At 40.3% G+C, this 22,304-nt stretch overlaps 1 protein-coding gene across 6 annotated transcripts in view; it reads right to left on the bottom strand.

Annotated features, from left to right (window-relative positions):
- ZFAND4 (zinc finger AN1-type containing 4) overlaps positions 1–22,304 on the bottom strand; it is a 71,967-nt gene that overhangs the window by 48,648 nt on the left and 1,015 nt on the right. For 5 of the 6 annotated variants that reach the window (XR_001821811.2, XM_017518786.2, XM_017518791.2 and 2 more), the window contains exon 2: positions 12,696–12,995. The exons of the other annotated variant lie outside the window; for it this stretch is intronic. Coding sequence is in view for 3 of the 5 variants with exons in the window: in XM_017518786.2 (XP_017374275.1) it covers positions 12,696–12,957 (262 nt within the window). In the remaining 2 variants the exon portion in view is untranslated. The remainder of the gene's footprint in view (positions 1–12,695; positions 12,996–22,304) is intronic. 6 annotated transcript variants of the gene reach the window in all.

The raw sequence follows: 22,304 nt of genomic DNA, 5'->3' as shown, positions 1-22,304 counted from the left end.
CAATCTGGTGTGCTCTGCATGTCTTTCTGTATGGTTCTGTTAAATAAAGGGTATCTTGGGTTAGGGTAAGAAAGGGTATCTTAGGTTAGGATGCAGGCCCAGGACCCCATAAGCCTGCTGTTAAGCCAGCCCAAAAAAATGGTCAGTAACCAACTTGACTTCAGGCCTCCATCTTGTTTCATGTCCTTGGAAACATAATCTGTAACCACATGGCAATATTTTGTTTTAGTCTCCACCATTTTACAGTGGTGGCTGTCTTCTTCTGCTAAATCAGATAAACCGGTTTGTCAATCTGGGTAGTGCCAGCTGATCCATCAAGGGAGAGTTTACAAAATATCTTAAGCTCTAATCTCAAGAGCAGTTTAGGAAGAGTTAAAATCTTGTAGCCTCCAGCTGCATGGCTCCTGGGCTTCCTAGATTTCTAATCCTGTGGCTAGTTTCTTAGGTCTGGTCCCCAGGCAAAAGGGAAGTATATCTTGGGAAGCAGCTGTTAACCTCTTATGTAATATGGACTGTAAACCAGTCTCCACCCAAAGTTGGTTCAGCCTATGCCCAGCATGGGCAAGAACGGCTTGGGGGCTAAAAACAAAATGAATTGTTTGGGTCACTCTCCTTCACTTTTCTCAGTCACAATTTTGCAAATGATAGTTTCAAAAGCTGCTTATCATCCCTTTGAAAATACCTGGTACACTCATGGTTAACTCATAACCTAATTAAGACTCACTGGTTTCACCACTGAGGTCCCTTTTTGTAAAGCTCAAAAGCCGAAAATCTTAACTGCTTGGCATGGCTAAAGTCAAGTAACAAGGAATTTAAAAGGATTTTCTTAAGGAGAACTCAGCTTAATTCAAAGTGGATATTCAAGTTACAGATATATTTAAAAGGCTTTTATGTTTTTTCTCTTCTTGAATCTTGTTTTTCTGGAAAAAGTCTCTTTTTTTGCCCTTTGAGTCATCATTTTGGCAAAATAATTTATGGCAATCCGTAAATTGTCCTTCCTGATGCCTGGCTTTTTGGATGGTTCAGAGGGCCCCGAAAACATTCAGAAAAGAGGTAAACAGGATTATTTAACATGTTTAGTCGCATGAGATTGCCAAAATGATGTCCAATCTTCTTTATGTCATATTTTAGTGAATACTAATGTATGTTCCAAAATTGTATGGGATTTCTAAAATTCTAATGTCTAAGCATATGCTGTCAATCATAATTAAGGGCAAAGTTATTGTAAACTATGAAAATAAATAAACTTCTTTGTCAGTCATGTTTTTAACTATCCTGAAAATTTTGTCATTCGCAGACAATTGTTGTCTTGCTTGGTTCCTTCTCAAAAGATAATCAAGCTATATTAAGGACTTTAACAGGTATTCTCCAATATAGGTTTTTAATAGTTTTTAAGATTGTAACATTGGAATAGAGAAAGAATGTATGGGACTCAGCAAGAACTAACATGTTCACAAATATCAAGCAAAACAAGAGTTAACAAAGTGGACTGCACTCAGAAAGTGTAAGTAACCTTTTTAACTTTTGCTTGGACTATTGCTGATCCTTGTTTTGTTTTTCAGAGTCAAGGAAACTTATTTTAAACTATTTATGGACTTTAATAATCGAGCAAGGTATACTCCTGTGAACAAAATTTGGAGCATGTTCACTTTTCTCTGCCTGGTTCCTCTAGAATTTAGAGACTATCTGTAAGTACTTTTAACTTAAGGCAATATAGTTGTTTGTATCAGTGCAATAAGAATCCATTTTTCTTGGTCAACAGAACACAATTGGAAAAACTGGTTGTTTTTCCAAGGCTTTGACTGAAAAGTGTGTTTCCCTTTAAGGAATCAAGCTTGACATGCTGAGCCAATAAAAGCCCCTTGGGGAGAACTGGCCTCATATCTCATCCGCACAGTCCCTGCACAGGGTTCCTAACCCCTGGTGAGTAAAGAATGTCACTTTCTAACAGGTCTGGGAGCGCTGAGTTTATCTTGGGACCTCAAGAGGAGAGGATCACCCAATTCACAGGTATTAAAAGATACAAACCAATGCCTAGGCTAGGCTTTAAAAGTCTTATCTGAAATTCCTTGGAGAACAGAGTTTCATCAAAGTCAATCCAAAAGGCCTATGTAAAAATAACCATTCTTTCTTGTACTTCGTGCAAATAATCAGACCAAGTATAAGATTAAAGTTTATTCATAATTAGTTTGTATAAAAAATGAGGACTGGACAAAAAATTTTGCTCCAAAGCTTATCATGCATTTGTCATTAAATCCTAGCCTCATTAATTGTTTTAAAGCTTTTTGCCTACATTTTAGACTAACCCTTCTTATTCCTGTGAATCAAGTGGTAATCTTCTGCAGCTTGGAAAAAAAAAAACAAAACAGACGGTAACATAAAAATGTGAATTAGTATGTTAGTTGTGGGCAATTATCTTGCAAATTCTGCCAGGCAATGAAAGCGAGTAAGGTGCACATAACCAGGAGGTTTCTTTGTTTGGGAAAATAAAACAAAGGAACTTCATAAACACCCAAAGGGGAATTCTGTATCTTGGCAAGTAAAATTTTAGATGGAAATTACCTACCAAACCACACTTGGGGGAACTGCTGTCCTCACTCTACTATTTGCAATAGGGTTATATATGGTAGCACCTTCTAACTGAAATATTAGACAGTTTCCACTGCTATCTTATTTTGCTTAATTAGTATCCTTATAGCAGGGATAATAGTTACTGACAAAAAGAAAGCATGGAAGTTTTACTGTCACCAAGTCTGCTGGGACTTTTTATTGGGTTTAGTGATGCAGTTTTAAAAGAAACATGCTGCTTTTGGATTAACACCTCTAATAAAGTAGAGGAAAATCTACAGGTACTCAAAAATCAAATCAAAATTATTAACAGACTTAGGGAAAATGCTGGCTTCAGCCCCAGGTGGCTACAATCCCTCTTTAATAGATTCCAGTCTTCTCTGTGGAACTGGCTTATTAAGCCCTCTCTTACTTATATGTCTTATATTGATATTTGGAACCTGTATACTCAATACTATAACTCGAATTGTTTCTTCTCACCTAGAAGCAATCAAACTCCAAATGGTGCTATAAACTGAAGCACACAGGGACACGTCATTCTTCCAAGGACCCTTAGATCCCAGGAGGAGCCCTAGCTGCTTTTCCCCATTCAACACCCTTTTCCAGGAAGTAGCCAGAAAGAGCCGTTGCCCAAAACCCCCTAAAAGCAGTTAGTGTGGCATCTCCACAGGGGTGAATGTTGTAGGAGTTACTAAGAAATTATTTTAGGCAGATAGAGGAGGAGAGGGGTCCTTGGGAAGTTTCCATTTTTTAAAGCATCTACAGAAAAGTTTCTTGTAAAGCCCCGGTAGAGCCAGGCTGGCAATCTTTGATATCTAAATGCCGGCCATTATAAACTGGGTCCACCCAAACATGGCTTCTTGCCCTTTCTCCACGAGTGTAGAACATCATGGTGCCCTGCAACTGCATATTAAAAGGCTAGGGTAGGATGGTCACCTTTTTTGTGAGCTATGTGAATGACATGCCTAATTAAACCAATCCCCTGAACCCTGTGGAAATCAGACATCACCTCCTCCAGCTTCTGCATATATACCTGGCTGGTATCCACCACACTTGGGGACCTCTTTCAGCTTTGGAGCCCCACCTCCTTCTCTGTCTCTGTATGGGAGAGCCTCTTCCTCCTGTCTTCTCTTTTCTTGCTTGCTTATTAAATGCTCTGCTCCTTAAAGCCACTCCACGTGTGTCCGTGTAATTTTGTGTCATTTTATTTAAACCAGCATGAGGGCCAACAACCCTGGTTTTCTCCACTCATTGGAGCCATATCAACGGGTCCCGAACCCCACTACTCCTCGGTGTGCAGGGCCTCTTGTCCTGGGACCACAGCCACCTGCAACTGCATTTTCAGGCCAGCAGAGCTCCCAGAAAGAACAGGTAGGCCACTATTTTTGCATCTCTACAGCTCGCATTCCTGCTTTTCTTAGATTCCAGAGGGGGAACAGGGCAGCTGGCTTACAGAAAAAAGCAGCCAGGCTGTTTTCCATGAGGCTGGTCGCCCCCGCTGCTCCTCATAAGGCAGGGCCTCTGGACATGGGCTCCCAGCACAACCACTCTCCCTGTGCCTGAACATTTAGGCTGGAGGCGGCTCTTTCTCTGGGGAGGATATCCCAGAGACAACCCAGAGCCCCTCTGCCATTGCAGCTTCAGTGGCACCACCCTTACTGGCCTTCGAATTGGGAAGGAATGAAGGGCCTGGTGACTACACAGGTACTTTCAGCACACCACAGCCATCATACAAAGAGAAGTCCAGTCTCTCTTCCCCGTGAGCCCCCCCCTACTCTTCACCAGACAGGGACTCTGGCCTGGGACGGGAAAACTGGGGAAGACTACCCTTAATCCTCTTAAGCTTCTAACACCCCTTCCCCCTAGACTTCGACATTGCATTTAAATAGGAGAAGTAAAGGCTGGCAGACCGCCACCCTTAATCGCACTCCTGTAGATCACAGGCATGGTATGGAGGAATCTTTCCAGAAGGCACTGTTTTTACTTAAACACAATCAAACCCCTACCTAGTCACATACCCGACATCTACTTCATGGATCAAGACCCTTTCACGTGTAATTTCTAGAATTGTAAGCCTTTAAAAGGGCAAGGATTGGTGGGGCACAGTGGCTCACGCCTGCAATCCCAGCACTTTGTGGGGACAAGGCAGGTGGATTATGAGGTCAGAAGATCGAGACCATCCTGGCCACGGTGAAACCCCGTCTCTACTAAAATACAAAAAATTAGCCGGGCTTGTTGGTGCACGCCTGTATTCCCAGCTACTCTGGAGGCTGAGGCAGGGGAATCGCTTGAATCTGGGAGAGGGAGGTTGCAGTGAGCCAAGATCGTGCCGCTGCACTCCAGCCTGGCAAAAGAGCAAGACTCCGTCTCAAAAAAAATAAATGAAACAAAAAATAAAATAAAATAAAATAAAATAAAAGGGCAAGGATTTTCTTCGTTGAGGAGCTTGGCTGTTAAGGTATTTTCACCTGCTGCAGCTCCCAGACAAATAAATCACCACTTCCTTCCCTGTTTGGTGTTCGAGAGGTTTGTTTGCTGCTGCTCCTGCTTCAGAACTGCCATCCCACCCTTGGCTGATCATTCCCATTGGTAGTGGCTCTGCATTTCCCTGGTGTGGAGCTCCCAGGGGCAACCAACAGCCCCTCTGCCACTGATACTGCTGTGGCTCTTGCCCTTGCTGCCCTTATACTGGGGGAGGGGCAAAGAGTCTAAGAGCTTTACTCATGTTCCAGCATGCCAGTCACTATATGGAGAAAAACCCGGTCTCTCCCAATGAGCCCTCTACCCCTGGTCTTACCCAAGTGGAGTCCCTGGCTCAGGCCAGAAGCACAGCCACCCCACCCCCATCTGAACCCCAGCCAGTGCCACTGCAGTGGTACTGCCCTTCATGCCCTCAGACTGAGTAAGGAACAAAGACGCTGAATGCTTTACCCATACCTCCAGCAAGCTGCAGCCGCTCTAAGCTGCAGTCTGTCTCTCCTGTGAACCTCCCACACCCCCTGTTCATTATTAGGCAGGGACCCCAGCTTGGGACCACAATGCAGCCACCCTACTCTGGGCCAGTCGCACTGATTCATAGTGGCTTGGCATTTCTCTGGGATGGAGACCCAAGAGACAAGTAAAAGGCACTCTGCCATAGACACTGCCAAGTTCCTGGCCCCTGATGCCTCCAAGCTAGGGAGCTCACCCCAGGACTGTGGTATGCAGCTCGGGAGTGCCATGCTGAGATCTGCAGCCAGCACTGAAGTGGAAGAGGAGCCCACACTTTCAGAGCACTGAGAGGGAGCATGGCTGTAATTGTGAGGAAACACAGAGAAGCCATGTGTCTGAGCAAGAGCCTACCCATCGGCCATTACACTTAAGCACCACCTACTAGATCACAGCACAAACTTCAACAACAGAAACACTTTGTTAATATACCTCCCAGTGAAACTAAGGACAATAATTCAACTACAAATAAAGACCCTGCACAAAGCCTCAGGGCTCTGAAAACACCCTGAAAAGAAGTCAGCTGACTGTATTCAAATTTCACCACAGTTAAAAGAACACTAGCCCATACAGATAAGACAGAACCAGCATAAGAACTCGGCAATTCAAAAAGCCAGAGTGTCTTTCCTCCAAACAACTGTACTAGTTCCCAGCAAAGGGTTCTTAACCAGGCTGACATGGATGAAATGACAGACACCGAATTCAGAATATGGATAGGAATGAACATCAGTGAGATTCAGAAGAAAGTTGAAGCCCAATCCAAGGAATCTAAGGATTACAATAAAATGACACAGGACCTGAAAGATGAAATGGCTGTTATAAGGAGAACTAAATTGATCTGATAGAGCTTAAAACACACTACAAGAGGGCCGGGTACCATTGCTCATGCCTGTAATCCCAGCACCTTGGGAGTCCGAGGTGGGTGGATCATGAGGTCAGGAGATTGAGACCAACCTGGCCAACTTGGTGAAACCCCATCTCTACTAAAGATAAAAAAAATTAGCTGGGTGTGGTGGCACATGCCTGTAGTCCCAGCTACTCAGGAGGCTGAGGCAGGAGAATTGCTTGAACCAGGAAGTTGGAGGTTGCAGTGAGCAGAGATCATGCCACTGTACTCCAGCCTGGGAGACACAGCAAGGCTCCTTTTCAAAAAAAAAAAAAAAAAAAAAAAAAAAAAAAATATTTAAAAAAAAAAAAAAAAAAAAAAAAAAACTAAAAGAATTTCATAATACAATCATAAGTATTAACAACAGAATAGACCAAGCTTAAGAAACAATCTCAGAACTCAAAGACTGGTTCTCCAAACTAAATCAGACAAAGACAAAATTAAAAAGAATGAACAAAGCCTCCAAGAAATATGATATTATGTAAAGAGAACAAATTTATGACTCACTGGTGTCCCTGAAAGCAAACAAGCAACTTGGAAAACATATTTGAGGGTATCACAGACAAAAATTTCCCCAGATTCAATAGCGAGAGGCCAACATTCAAATATAAGAGATGCAGAGAACCCCTGCAAGATACAAGATGATGATCCCCAAGACATTATTATGAGATTCTCCAAGGTTGGCATGAAAAAAAAAAAATTAAAGGAAGCAACAGGGAAGGGGCAGGTTACCTACAAAGGGAAGCCAGCAGGCTAACAGCAGACCTTTCAGCAGAAACTCTGCAAGGTAGAAGAGACTGGGGGCCTATACTGAGCAGTCTGAAAGAGAAGAAAATTCAACCAAAGAAATTTCATATCTGGTCAAATTAAGCTTCATAAGTGAAGGAGAAATAAAAATCCTTTTCAGATAAGAAAATGCTAAGGGAATTTGTTACCACCAGACCTGCTTTACAAGAAGTACTTAAGAGCATGCTAAATATGGAAACAAAAGAACATTACACACCATCACAAAAACACACAAGTTTATAGACCATTGACACTACAAAGCAACCACACAATAAAGTCCTCCCTAACTCATTCTATGAGGCCAGCATCACCCTGATACCAAAATTTGGCAGAAACACAACAAAAAGATAAAGCTTCAGGCCAATATCTTTGATGAATGTAGATGCAAAAATCCTCAACCAAATACCAGCAAACCCAATCTGGTAGCGCATCAAAAAGCTAACCCACTATGGTCATGTAGGCATTATCTCTGGGATGCAAAGTTGCTTCAACATATACAAATCAATAAATGTGATTCATCACATAAACAGAACTAAAAACAAAAATCATGTGATTACCTCAATAGATGCAGAAAAGGCTTCTGATAAAACTGAACATTCCTTCATGTTAAAAACCCTCAACAAACTAGTTAAAAGGAACATACCTCAATATATTAAGCGCCATCTATGACAAACCCATAGCCAACATCATAGCAGAAGCTGGAAGCATTCCCCTTGAGAACTGCAACAGGAAGGGATGCCCATTCTTCCCACTCCTATTCAGCATGGTACTGGAAGTCTTACCCAGAACAATCAGGCAACAGAAAAAAATAAAAGACATCAAAATAGGAAGAAAGGAAGTTAAACTAACTCTACTTGCAAATTATAAACTTCTATACCTAGAAACCCCTGTCTCTTTCCAAAAGATCCTAGATCTGATAACTTCGGCAAAATTTCAGGATACAACAATGTATAAAGAAGTCAGTTATATTTCTATACACTGATAATGTACAAGTTGAGAGCCAAGCCAAAAATGCAGTTCTACTCACAATAGCCACAGAAAGAAGAACATATCTAGGAATATAGCTAGCCAGGGAGGTGCAAGAATTCTACAATCAGAATTACAAAACACTGCTCAAAGAAATCAGAGATGACACAAACAGATGGAAAAAACATTCCATGCTCATGGATATGAAGAATCAGTATCATTAAAATGGCCATACTGCCCAAGGCAATTTATATATTCAATGGCATTCCTACCAAATTGCCAATGTTATTCTTCACAGAATTACAAAAACAATCTTAAAATTCACTTGGAAGCCAGGTGCAATGGCTCACACCTGTAATTCCAGCACTTTGGGAGGCTGAGGCGGGTGGATCACCTGAGATCAGGAGTTTGAGACCAGCCTGGCCAACATGGCAAAACCCCATCTCTACTAAAAACACAAAAATTAGCTGGACATGGTGGTGGGCACCTGTAATACAGCTACTCAGGAGGCTGAGGCAGGGGAATCACTCGAACCCAGGAGGCAGAGGTTGCAGTGAGCCAAGATCATGCCACTACACTCCAGCCTGGGCAACAGAGCAAGACTCCGTTTCAAAAAAAAAAAAAGAGAGAGAGAAGAATGCAAAAAACATCTATTAACTGTAAGACAATTTCAAAAGTTTTAGCAATTTCAAAAGCTGCAACTAGAGTATCAGAAGAAAAAAATGAAACATAAGAAATACTTAAATAATGGCCCAGATTTTGAAATTAATGAAACATACCAAACCAGAGATCCAAGAAGCTCAGAGAACACCAAACAGCATAACTACCAAAAAATTTACACCTAGACATATTATATCAAACTGTAGAAAAGCAAAGACAAAGACAAAAATCCTTAAATCGGCCAGAAAGAGGAAAAAAAATCTTACATACAGAAATGCAAGTATAATTACTACAGCAGAGTTTTCATCAGAAAGCATGCAAATAAGAAAAGAGTGGAGTAAAATATTTAGTGTTGAAAAAAAATACCAACTTAGAATTCTTTTTATTTGATTATTATTATTTTTTTTTTTGAGATGGAGTTTCGCTCTTGTTACCCAGGCTGGAGTGCAATGGCGCAATCTCGGCTCACTGCAGCCTCCGCCTCCTGGGTTCAGGCAATTATCCTGCCTCAGCCTCCTGAGTAGCTGGGATTACAGGCAGGCGCCACCATGCCCAGCTAACTTTTTGTATTTTTAGTAGAGACGGGGTTTCACCATGTTGACCAGGATGGTCTCGATCTCTTGACCTCGTGATCCACCCGCCTCGGCCTCCCAAAGTGCTGGGATTACAGGCGTGAGCCACCGCGCCCGGCTTCCAACTTAGAATTCTATACCCTGCAATATTATCCTTCAGAAATGAAGTAGAAATACTTTTTAGATAAACAAAAATTGAGGGAATTTGTTGCCAGCAGACCCATATTGCAAGAAATGTTAAGACATTATTCATAGAAAAAATGATGTAGGTCAGAAAGTAAGTTTTACATAAAGAAAGAAGAGGGCCGGCCATGGTGGAATTTGTTGCCAGGAGACCCACATTGCAAGAAATGTTAAAAGACATTATTCAGCTGGGCGTGGTGGCTCATGCCTGACCAACATGGTGAAACCGCATCTCTAATAAAAATACAAAAATTAGCCAAGCATAATAGGTGGCACCTGTAATACCAGCTACTTGGGAGGCTGAGGCAGGAGAATCACTTAAACCTGGAAGGCAGAGGTTGCAGTGAGCTGAGTTCATATCACTGCACTCACCAGCCTGGGCAACAGAGTGAGACTCTGTCTCAAAGGAAAAAAAAAGACATTATTCACAGAAAACAGAATGTAGGTTAGAAACTCACATCTACGTAAACAAAGGAAGAGGGCTGGGCATGGTGGCTCATGTCTGTAATCGCAGCTCTTTGGGAGGCTGAGGCAGGAGGATCGCTCTGCTAAGCACTTCACCTTTAATTCATTTAATCCTGAGAACAACCCTTTAAGATAAATACTATTATTCTTCCCATTTAGACTGTGACAACTAAGATAAAGAGAGGTTAAGTAATTTGGGCACCCAGTAATCTGAAGACAAGCAGCAGGGCTTCAGCACTCCAGTCCCTTCAAGGCCACTGCAAGTCCCTGAGCAGGCCCCGCTCCTCCCTTGTTGCAGCCCCCTTGTTCCTAATGCAGCACACTCCTTCAGCCCCTTCTCCACTAGCCCCGCCATCCGCCCTGCTCTCCCCATCAGTCTCTAGTTCTGAACTCACCAAAAACTTCCCCTAAAGGAAAAGCAGTCTGGCAGAACAACCATTTTCCCAGCATGATGAACCCAGGCAGCCTCACCTCCGCCCTCCCTATTCCATATCCCTCTAACTTGGAGAGTCTGATGCACACCATGTGACCCTAAATGTCTTTGAGGGTATAAAGATCACCCAGAAAGGGCTTAAAATGTACTTTTCATGAAGGCTACCCTCTTGAAACCTCTCAAAGACCAGAATGACTGTCATTGCCCATGGGCTATAAGAAACTATGATCGGCCGGGCGTGGTGGCTCACGCCTGTAATCCTAGCACTTTGGGAGGCCGAGGTGGGTGGATCACCTGAGGTCAGGAGTTCAAAACCAGCCTGGCCATCATGGTGAAACCCCATCTTTGAAAAAAAAAAAAAAAAAAGAGAGACTATGATCAAGTGTGCAGAGCAGGAAGGAAGGAAGGAGTGAAGGGTGTGAGAATGGGGAAGGAAAACAGGAAGGGGTAATTAAGAGCTATTGACAACTAGCGATATGTGCTATGGATTAAACAGTGCCCCTCCAAAATTCATATGTCGGAGCCCTACTGCTACCAAGGTATTTGGAGATGATGCCTTTGCAAGATAATCAGGTTTAGATAGGGTCATGACAGTGGAGTCTTCGTGGTGACTGGTGTCTTTGTAAAAAGAGATATTATGCTCTCTCTCTGCCACGTGAAGATGCAGTGAGAATGCAGCGAGCAAACCTGGAAGAGAGCCCCCACCAGAATCTGCCCATGCTGGTAACCTGATATTGGACATCAGCCCTCAGGCAGTGAGAAATAAATTTCTGTTGTTTAAGTCACCAGTCTACGGTATTTTGTTATGACAGCTCCAGGAGACTAAGACAGTAGGTATTTTACATATTACCTTATTTAATTTCCAAATATCTGTATTTGTTTTTTTGGACTTAGATTCAATTGCCTAAGAACTACAAAGCCACTGCTTTTATCCCCACAATGTCTCCTCCTACATAGGACAAGGAATCTATAACTTGACTCTGGTTCTGACTCATGGTAACTAAATACTTCCCTTGGATGAGTTCTTAATCTCCTCTAAACCCAAGTTGACTCTTCTGACATAAAAAGATTGAAACAGGATTCTCTCTAAAGTGCTTTTGCTGCATAGAGATTATTTAAAATTCATTAAAGAGATAAAAAATACAGAGATTATTTAGAACACAAGAGGATTTTATCTGCATGTTCCAAAAAAGGTATCCTTTAAACTATGATATAAATTACAAAGCAGAAGAAAGTCAAAATAAACTATTATTTTATATTATGACTCTAGATCTCACCAAATCATTTAGGGCAGACAAAAGCGTCAAGAGCCATTACTGAATGTGCTGATGTGGTCACTGGACTCGGCCAGCCACTCACTTCAGTAGATCTCCTAGAGCTAGAGAAATTACAAATATTCAGGAGCTCATATATCACGACCCTTGACCTCACAAAAATGAAAATTCTAACCCTCCTCATCCTTCTGTAATTCTGAACTTATACCAGCTGGAGGGCAATCCTAGTCACTACCTTTATATTACAAGCAAGTTCCAGCTGGTTCCATCAAGAAAGATCCATTTACTGTAATATGGAACAATTTAATTTTCTACCCAAAACTGGATTTTTAAAAACTATAAGTGGCAAACATTACTTATTGCAGACATCTGCAAAATGCAAAGAAAAAGACTAATTTTAATACAAATTAGTCTTTTTAGGCACGTTTTGCAAATATACAAACTACAAAAGAGACACTACACATTATTGAGCACCCTTGCTATACTAAGAGAACTCTGAATATATGTAAATGTAAGCCAAAAACTCTTTTCGGAAAACCTCCACATTAAAAAAAGGGGGGGGGATTTACAAAGCAGTGTAAAAAGGGAATTACTATTTCCCATTAAAAGTAACTATAAAATAGTTAAGGCACAATTTTCACGTCACTATAACTTGCTAAAAGCTATTCTAAAATATTATTGCACACCATAGCATAATGCCAGGGATTTGCTTCCAAGGAATCTGGTGAACACAGCAATGGGAACAGAATAGTTCATGAGCTGATAAATGTTGGAGAGAGGGAGTACCAGGGGTTCATTGTCTTATTCTTCCTAACATCATATATGTCTAAAATTGTCTCTATTAAAATAATTTAAAAATTACTAGACATTATGAACAAATTTAATCTTCATATCCCACAAAGAAAGATGAGTACCTTCCAATCTTTGAATTTTTGCTTTCACAGAAATAACAGCTTCAAAGGGTGAAACTCTCAGCTCAAAACATGTTCCAGTTAATGTTTCAATGAAGAGCTCCATGGTATCATAGAAATGAAGTCTGTAGTAAAATGGTCCCATGTTATCGTCATTGAAGAACGGAGGCTCTTTTCTGTTATCCATTATTTTGACTTTTCTAGCTTCTCTAGAATATGCCGTAGGCAACTGTATTCCAGTTCTAGCCAAATCAGGTTTGAACATTGGTGATATATATTTTTTTCATGTTTTGAGTATTGTACCTAAAAAAACAAGAATTTTTTTAACAAGCCTATCTGAAAATGACATTTGTCTGTAAAGATTTTCCAAGTAACTGTGGCCCATATCAATCTTCCAAACAGCCCCAGAATTCACTTTCATGCTTTTAATTACATTTAATCCTGAACTTTTCACATTTGTCTCTGAAATCACTCTGCCATCTAGACCATAAGATTATTAAGAATAGGTATATTTTTGATATTTTAATGTATCTTAATAGAGCTCAGCAGTTACTTATATATGTAGTACATGCTCAACAAATACTTTTGTTGTTAAATGATATATAAGCCAAACTCAACACATCAGCATATTTTTGTAAGGATTTGAAAAATTTATGTATATCCTTTTCTAAAACATATAAATACGTCTTCTATGCCATATAAAGCAGAACTTTACAACCATTGGATATTTGACTTTATATTTTCTTGAGGCAGCGTCTTGTTCTGTTGCCCTGGCTGCAATACAGTGGCAATGATCATGGCTCGTTGCAACCTCAACCTCCTGGGTTCAAGCAATCCTCCCACCCAGCCTCCAGAGCAGCCGGGACTATAGCCATGCATCATCATACCCAGCTAAGTTTTGTATTTGTTGTAGAGACAAGGTCTATGTTGCACAGTCTGGTCTCAAAACTCCTGGGCTCAAGCAATCCTCCCGCTTTGACTTCCCAAAGTGCTGGGATTACAGGCATAAGCCACATGCCCACTCCCATTATATATTTGAATAATACTGGATAAAAGGAATAGCAAGCATCATAATAGATTGCTTAAAAACAGTACTCACTAGATAATAAATGAGCATTTGGGTTTCCAGAAGATACTACAGCATTAAGATGACATTAAAATTAGTAATTAATATTAGACAATCTCTGCTCACATACATACAATAGCTAATGAGTATGAGTGGTAAGCCCAGCTGTAGTAAACTAAATTACAAGGATAGTACTAGGAGCACAAGACTGATCAAATTGCTATTGCTAGTAATCAGTGAAAAGTCTGTAAAGTGGGAGCCTTGAACTTAAACTAGGAGAAATGATACACATCTTTCTGGCAAACTGGGCAAACCTTTATAAAAAGAGCTTTATTGAGGGCCAGGTGCAATGGCTCACACCTGTAATCCCAGCACTTTGGGGAGGCCGAGGTGGGTGAATCACCAGAGGTCAAGAGTTCGAGACCAGCCTGCCCAACATGGCAAAACCCCATCTCTGCCAAAAAAAAAAAAAAGAAAAACACACACACACAAAAATTAGCCAGGCATGGTGGTGCATGCATATAGTCCCACCTACTTGGGAGGCTGAGGCAGGAGAATCGGTTGAGTACAGAAGGCAGATGCTGCAGTGAGCTGAGATCACACTACTGCACTCCAACCTGGGTGAGAGAGCAAGACTCCAACTAAAAAAAAAAAAAAAGCTTTATTGAAATACAATTCACATGCCATAAAAGTCACTCATTTAAAGTCTAAAATTCACTGGTTTTTATTACGTACACAGAGTTGTGCAACCATCACCATATTTGCTTTAGAAAATTTTCATCACCTCTAAAAGGAACCCCATACCCTGTAACCATCACTCCCAAATTCCCCCATTCCCCCATTCAGCCCTAGGCAACCACTAATCTACTTTTTATCTCCAAATTGGTCTATTCTGGACTTTACACATAAATATAATCATATACAATTTTTTGTGACTGGCTTCTTTCACTTAGCATAATGTTTTCAAAGTCCATCATGTTAATTCCTTTTTATTGCTGAATAACAGTCCCTTGTAGCAATATATCTCATGTTGTTTATCCATTCATCAGTTGATGAGCATTTGAGTTGGTCCCAATTTTTGGCTGTTATGTATAATGCTAACATGAACATTCATTCAGCTGCAAGTTTTTGTGTAAACATATATTTTCCTTTTTCTTTGAAGTAGCTTTGCTGGGTTATGTGGTAACTCTTATGTTTAGCAATTTGTGGAACTACCAAACTGCTTTCTAAATGGTATGGATCATTTTATAGTTCCACCAACAATGGATGAGGTAGCCCATTTCTCCACACCCTTGCCAATATTTCCATTTTTTTATTAAAGCTATCCTAGTGGGTGTGAAGTAATATCTAACTGTGGATTTGATATCCATTTCTTTAAAAACTAATGACATTGAGCATCTTTTTATGTGATTATTGGCCATTTGCATTAGAGAAATGTCTCTTCATATATTTTGTCTATTTTTTAATTGGATTTTTTTTTATTAGGTTGTATGAGTTTTTATGTTACATATTCTAGATAAACACTTAGTCGGGCGGCCGCGTAGCTCAGCTGGTGAGCTCCTGGTGCTCAGTTGCCCAACGCCGCGGACTCGATAAACACTTAACAGACACAGGAATGGAAAATGTTTTCTCTCATTTTGTGGGCTGTCTTTTAACTTTCTTGGTGGTATCTTTAGAAATACAAAAGTTTTTAATTTTGATAAAGTCTAACTTGGTTATTTTTCTTTTGTCATACTCAAAAAGCTGGCCTAACCCAAGGTAATAAAGATTGAAAATATTTTTCTAATATTTGTATAGTTTTAGCTCTTATATTTAGGTTTATTGTCCAATTTCAATTTAGTTTTGTGTATCGTGTGAAGTAGGGTCTAACTTGATTCTTTTGCATGTGGATAACCAGCTGTTCTAGTACCATTTGTCAAAAAAACCATTATTTCCCAATTGATGTGTCTTGGGTGCTTGTTAAAAATAAATTTATTGTAAATGTGAAGGCTTACTTCCAGACTTTTTATTCTGTTGATCTACCTATGCCAGTACCAGACTATCTTAATTACTGCAGCTTTGTAGTAAGTTCTGAAATCAGGAAGTGTGACTCTAATTTGTTTGTCTCTTTTCAGACTGTTGGCTATTCTGAGCTCCATGAATTGCCATATGAATTTTAAGTATGCCCATTTTGCAAAAATGTCAGCTGGGATTTTGACAAGGACTGTATTAAGTCTGTAGATTTGGAGAGTATTGCAATCTTAATACTAAGTCTTCTAATCCATAAATATGTACTATTTTTCAGCTCATATCTAATTTATTTCAACAATGTTTTATAATTTTAGAGCACAAGTTTTGTTCTCTTTTGTCAAATTTATTCGTTTTATTCCTTTATTAAGTGCAATTATAAATGGAATCAGTCTTAATTAGTTTCAGATTGCTCATTGCTAGTGTATAGAAGCACAATTGATTTTAATATATCGATCTTGTACACTGCAGCTGTGCTGAACTGTTTATGTAGTTCATTTAGTTATTTAGATCTTCCTAAAGATCTTCTATATAAAAGCTCTACAAACAAGATCATGTCATTTACAAACAGACTTTTACTTCTCCCTTTCTAACCTATATACTCTTTTATTTCCTTTTTTTTTCTTTTTTGAGACAGATTCTCACTCTGTTGCTCAGGTTGGAGTGCAATGGCGCCATCTCAGCTCCCTGCAACCTCTGCTTCCTGGGTTCAAGCAATTCTCCTGCCTCAGCCTGCCAAGTACTGCGACTACAAGCTCCTGCCACCACGTCCAGCAAAATTGTGTATTTTTAGTAGAGAAGGGGTTTCACCATGTTGGCCAGTCTGGTCTCGAACTCCTGACCTCAGGTGATCTGCCCGCCTTGGCATCCCAAAGTGCTGGGATTACAGGCATGAGCCACCCCGCCCAGCTTATTTCCCTTTCTTGCCTAATTGCCCTGCTCTAGAATCTTCAGTATGATTGAATAAAACTCCAGTCTGGACTGGACATCCTTGTCTTATTACTAATTGTAGAGAAAAAGCATTGTCTTACATCATTAGGTATAATATTAACTGTGGGGTTTTCATATAACCATTATCAGGTTGAAGAGCTTCCCTTCTATTCCTACTTTAGATGGGTTTTCTTTTTAATCATGACGGGGTATAAATTTTGTCAAATGCTTTTTTCAGTGTGTACTGAAATAGTTGTGGTTTTCTTTCCTCTTCTATTCACATATTACATTAATTTTTGTGTGTCAAATCAATCTTGCATTACTGGATAAACCCCATTTGTACATGGTATATAACCCTTTACATGTTGATGGATTTGGTCTGGAAGTATTTCCTCAGGATCTCTGTATCTATAATCATAAGGGATGATGATCTGTAATTTTCTTTATGTCTGTCTGGGTTTAGTATCAGGGTAATAATGGCCTCATAGGATGAGTTGGGAACTGTTTCTGACATGGGTATATTTTTTAATGTACTTCAGGATAGGTAAAGCCTCAGAGTGGGAGAAGGGTATCAGTAAGTAAACCTTGGTGAACAGAAAGTGAATACCATGAAAGTGCAAGAGTCTGCTGGGCCCAGTGGCTCACACCTGTAATCCCAGCACTTTGGGAGGCCGAGGTGGGCGGATCATGAGGTTAAGAGATCAAGACCATCGTGGCCAACATAGTGAAACCCCGTCTCTACCGAAAAAAAAAAAAAAAAGAAGAAGAAGAAAGTGCAAGAGTCAAAGAGAAATGTGTCATACATAAATTTTCTGCATTTTTTTCTACCAAAGGATATGAGACATCACTGAACTCACTACAATTTTCATATACGCATGTTTAAAGAAGCAGTTATTTTTAAAGATTGTGGTTAATAATCTCCACTCCATAAGCATGATATTCCAGAGGCATCTGAGGTCTGAACGTGCCACAAACATCTGAAATACAAAATACTCAAAACTTATTTTTCTCATAAACCTCCTGCTTTCCTGTAGCCCCCATCTAGGGAAAGAGTACCCCCTTTCATGCCATCCCTCAGAATGATCTGTCAACCATTTTGGATTTTCCCCAAACCCCATGACACCTAGAAATGACCAATTCTAGACAATATGACTTCTTAATATTGTTTATTTTCTGTTTATTTATTTTGAGATGGAGTCCTGCTCTGTTGCCCAGGCTGGAGTGCAGTGGTGCAATCTCAGCTCACTGCAATCTCTGGGTTCAAGCTATTCTCCTGCCTTAGCCTCCCCAGCAGCTGGGACTACAAGTGCGCACTACCACACCCAGCTGATTTTTGTGTTTTTAGTAGAGACAGTTTCATCATATTGGCCAAGCTGATCTTGAACTCCTGACCTCGTGTTCCGCTTGCCTCAGCCTCCCAAAGTGCTGGGATAACCACGCCCAGCCTCTTGATACTGTTTTAATATGTCACCCACGCCATCTACACTAACTAGAACTTAATTTATGGCTTCATTAGCTGAACAATTCTCATGGCCTAGTTTTGATCCTCGATTCTTGCCTTTCACTCTTCCAACCCATCTGTTTATGATGACAAGAGTGCTTTTTTTCAATTTTGAAAAAATCTTATAAAAACTAGAGTATCATATTTTTGTATTATTCAGCAATGATGTTTAAGCAATGGGAGAAGTCACATAAAGTTCTAAAACAATTTTATGTTCGACTTTAGAATGCACTGCAGTAAAACCTCACCAATAAAGGAACTAAAAAGAGAGAAATGAATGTTAAGTTAATCTAAACATGAAAATTTTCCTTTTTGAATAGACTTCATTTTTTGAGTAGCAAAACTGAGCAGAAAGTACAGAGTTCCTATATGTCCTCCACTCCCACAGCCGCCTCCTATCACAACCTGCACCAGAGTGGTACACTTGTTACAACTGATGAAACCTACAGTGACACATCGTATTCACACATATACTGAAGTCCATAATTTACATCAGGGTTCATTCTTGGTGGTGAGCATTTTATGGGTTTAGACAAATGCATGATGTGTATCCAGCATGATAGTACCGCACGGAACACATACACTGTGCTACAAATCCTCTGTACTTTGCCTATTCATCCCTCTCTCCCCTCAGATCCTGGCAAACACTACACTTTTTACCATCTCCATAGTTTTACCTTTTCCAGAACATAATATATTTGGAATTTTACAGTATACAGCCTTTTCAGAGAGTAGCTTCTTTCACTCAGTAACATACATTTAAGGTTCCTCCATGTCTTTTCACTGCTTGATAGCTCATTTCTTTTCAGTGCTGAATAACAGTCCATTATCTGGGTATACTGTTTATTTATACATTCATCTACTGAAGAGCATTTTAGTTGCTTCCAAGTTTTGGCAATTATGAAAAAAGCTTCTATACACATCCGTATGCAGATTTTCATGTTTTCAACTCACTTGGGCAAATTCCAAGGAGCATAATTGCTGGATCATATGGTAAGAATATGGTTAGTTTTGTAAGAAGTTGCCAAACAATCTTCCAAAGTACCATTTTCGTATTCCCACCAGCAGTGAATGAGAGTTCCTGTTGCTCCCCATCTTCACCAGCTTTGGTGTTGCCACTGTTTTGAATTTTGGCCATCCTAACAGTCATGTAATAGTACGTCACTGTTATTTTAATTTGCATTTCCCTAATGACATATAATGTGAAGCAGAGTTATCTTTTGAAAATGTAGAGCTGATCATGTTATTTCTTGGCTCAGGGCCCTATGACTTCTGTCTATAGAATAAAATTCAGACTCCTTAGAAATGCTCCCAAGATTATGTATCTCACCTTCCGGCCCCATTTTACTTATCTACATACCTCACCTCATCTTGCAACATCTCTGGTACTCCTAACCTCTAATCATCTGCATCTGCAGCTTCACAACATATCAGCCTCTACATTGTTGTTCCTGCTCTGCTCTACTTACTGTCACCTGCACACATGGTTACCTGACAAGCACCTAACTATCTTTCAACATTCAGCTCCAATATTTACTATTCCACAAAGCTTTTTATACCTTCCCCCACTACTGCCTACATCATATATTACACCTGTAACAATTTCATTTTTTTACATAGTTTTGCCCTATTAAACTGAAGGGAGGACATCTGATCTCTATCACTTAGCACAGTGTTTTGAACATATTGGTATTCATTAAAGCTTTGTTCAATGAAAGAACAGATATTTTACTCTTTCCATTGATTCTCAGAACAAACCTGTGCTATAGGTATTATCCCAGTTTTAGACATTAATACATATTTGGTTATGCTCTGTGTTACCCTGTTTGCATTGCTATACAGGAATACCTGAGACCGGGCAATTTATAAAGAAAAGAGATTTATTTTGGCTCACGGTTCTGTAGACTGTACAAGGATTATAATGCTGGTATCTGCTTCCACTGAGGGCATCAGGAAGTTTACAATCATGGCAGAAGGAGGAGAGGAGCCAGCATGTTACATGGTGAGAGAACAAGAGAAAAAGAGAGAGAGAGAGAGAAAGGAGATGCCAGGTTCTTTTTTTTTTTGAGACCGAGTCTCACTCTGTTGCCCAGACTGGAGTGCAGTGGTGCAATCTTGGCTCACTGCAACCTCTGACTACTGGGTTCAAGCAATTCTCCTGCCTTAGCCTCCCAAGTAGTGGGACTACAGGTGTGTGCCACCATGCCTGGCTAATGTTTGTATTTTCAGTAGAGACAGGGTTTCACCATGTTGGCCAGGATGGTCTCGATCTCCTGACCTAGTGATCTGCCTGCCTCGGACTCCCAAGTGCTGAGATTACAGGCGTGAGCCACCACACCCAGCTCCCAGGTTCTTTTAAACCAGATCTCATGTGAAGTCAGACTGAGAAGTCATTCATTACCACAAGGACAGCATCAAGACATTCATGAGGATCCACCCCCATGATCCAAACACCTCCCATTAGGCCTGCCTCCAACACTGGGGGTCACATTTCAACATGAGATTTGCAGGGGACAAAACATCCAAGCTATATCATGCTACAAAAGTTTGTTTGGAGGGATGCTGGTTTCTCACGAGAATCCCGTTTTGATTCACTCCAAATGAAGTCCACCAAAGTGTATCCATCTTGTAACATACATGTACATATGCACAAATTCCTATCTGCTACTAGTTTTTATAACACTAATAGGAAATATAATTTGAGAATCTATCACAGGTTGAAAATCAAAATCTATAAAAAAGAAAGAGAGAATCGGAATTGCATTGTACAGACTGCTAACGGTCCTAAAAGAGATGGCATTACAGAAAGTTGTTGCTTGTAGCACATCTCTTTTGAGTGCTGTTGCACCATATTTCAAAATGATGAGTAATAAATATGGTGTCATACAAGGTACCGTGCTAATAATGTTGCTAGTGATAGTGGTAAAGCGTCATTACTCTTAAATAAAGGCTAAATTAAAAAGCTGCATTGCTTATGTATGACTTTATATGGAGCTCTCTAACCTTAACCTTCTTTCTTTCACTGATTCAAACAACTGCCTTTATAAATTTGGATAACATGAATTCTTAAAAACATACTAATGCTATGTCAAATAAGAGTATACTACAGAGTTACCAGTGTGTGTATCCCTGAAGCCAACAGTACTCTTACCTACACAGTTGCAGCTCTAAGAACAGAAGTCAGGTATCAGGACTGCAAAATGGACATGACAGAAATAAAGACATGAGTGACTATGCCTGCCCGAGGAATTTGGAGTGTTTCCTTCACCACAGTGTTCTTCCATAGTGAGACCCTAAATATAATAAGCTGGGGGAGGGTAGAAGATAAACAGATTTGGAAGTCCTTCACCTATAATGAGAATGGATAACGCGACTATAAGCCAGAAGAAAAAGAACAACCCAGTACAGCATTAATCGTGCTGGAACTTTCACCATAAGCCTGGGTCCAGTCAATGCGGTAATTTCCAATATGCCAAAAGAACCTAGGTTGATAACCAAAAGTGAAAATGTTTCCCTCTAGAAGATAGTTATGCATCTCTTCAGGACTAGAAATCACTGTAGCAGAGAACAAAATGAGGCCATGAAATCTGGTTAAGCCATAATGGATACCTAGAGGGTGGCCGAGGAGCAAGTGGAAGCTGCAGCACGCCAAAGACCTAGCTAGTACTAAAAGCTGGGTCCACAAACAGGTTCTTGAAATGGTGTATGGTCTTGTTTGGCTGAGCATACTGTGGGGCTCAGGATGTTGGAAAATGAGGGGACAATAAGACTTAAAGATGGGATGGGAAATGATGCAAGAACAGTTAAAAAAAGAAAATAGAAGGAAAAGAGAAAACTAAGGAAACAGAAAGAAAGTGGCCATGGTGGCTTATGCCTATAATCCTAGTACCTCAGGAGGCCAAGGTGGGAGAATCACTTGAGGCAAGAAGGCTGAGACCAGCCTGGGCAACACAGCGAGACCTTTGTCTCTACAAAAAAAAATTTTTTTAAATTATCTGGGCATGATGGCACACATCTGTAGTCCCAGCTATTCAGGAGGCTAAGGTGGGAGGAACACTGGAGCCCCGGAGTTCCAATTTGCAGCAAGCTATGATTGTGCCACTGCACT

Source organism: Cebus imitator, unplaced genomic scaffold (genome assembly GCF_001604975.1).
Source record: "Cebus imitator isolate Cc_AM_T3 unplaced genomic scaffold, Cebus_imitator-1.0 Scaffold704, whole genome shotgun sequence".
Classification (NCBI taxonomy): domain Eukaryota; kingdom Metazoa; phylum Chordata; class Mammalia; order Primates; family Cebidae; genus Cebus; species Cebus imitator.
The sequence above is the reverse complement of the archived record's forward strand: the minus strand, read 5'-3'. Positions and strand labels throughout refer to the sequence as shown.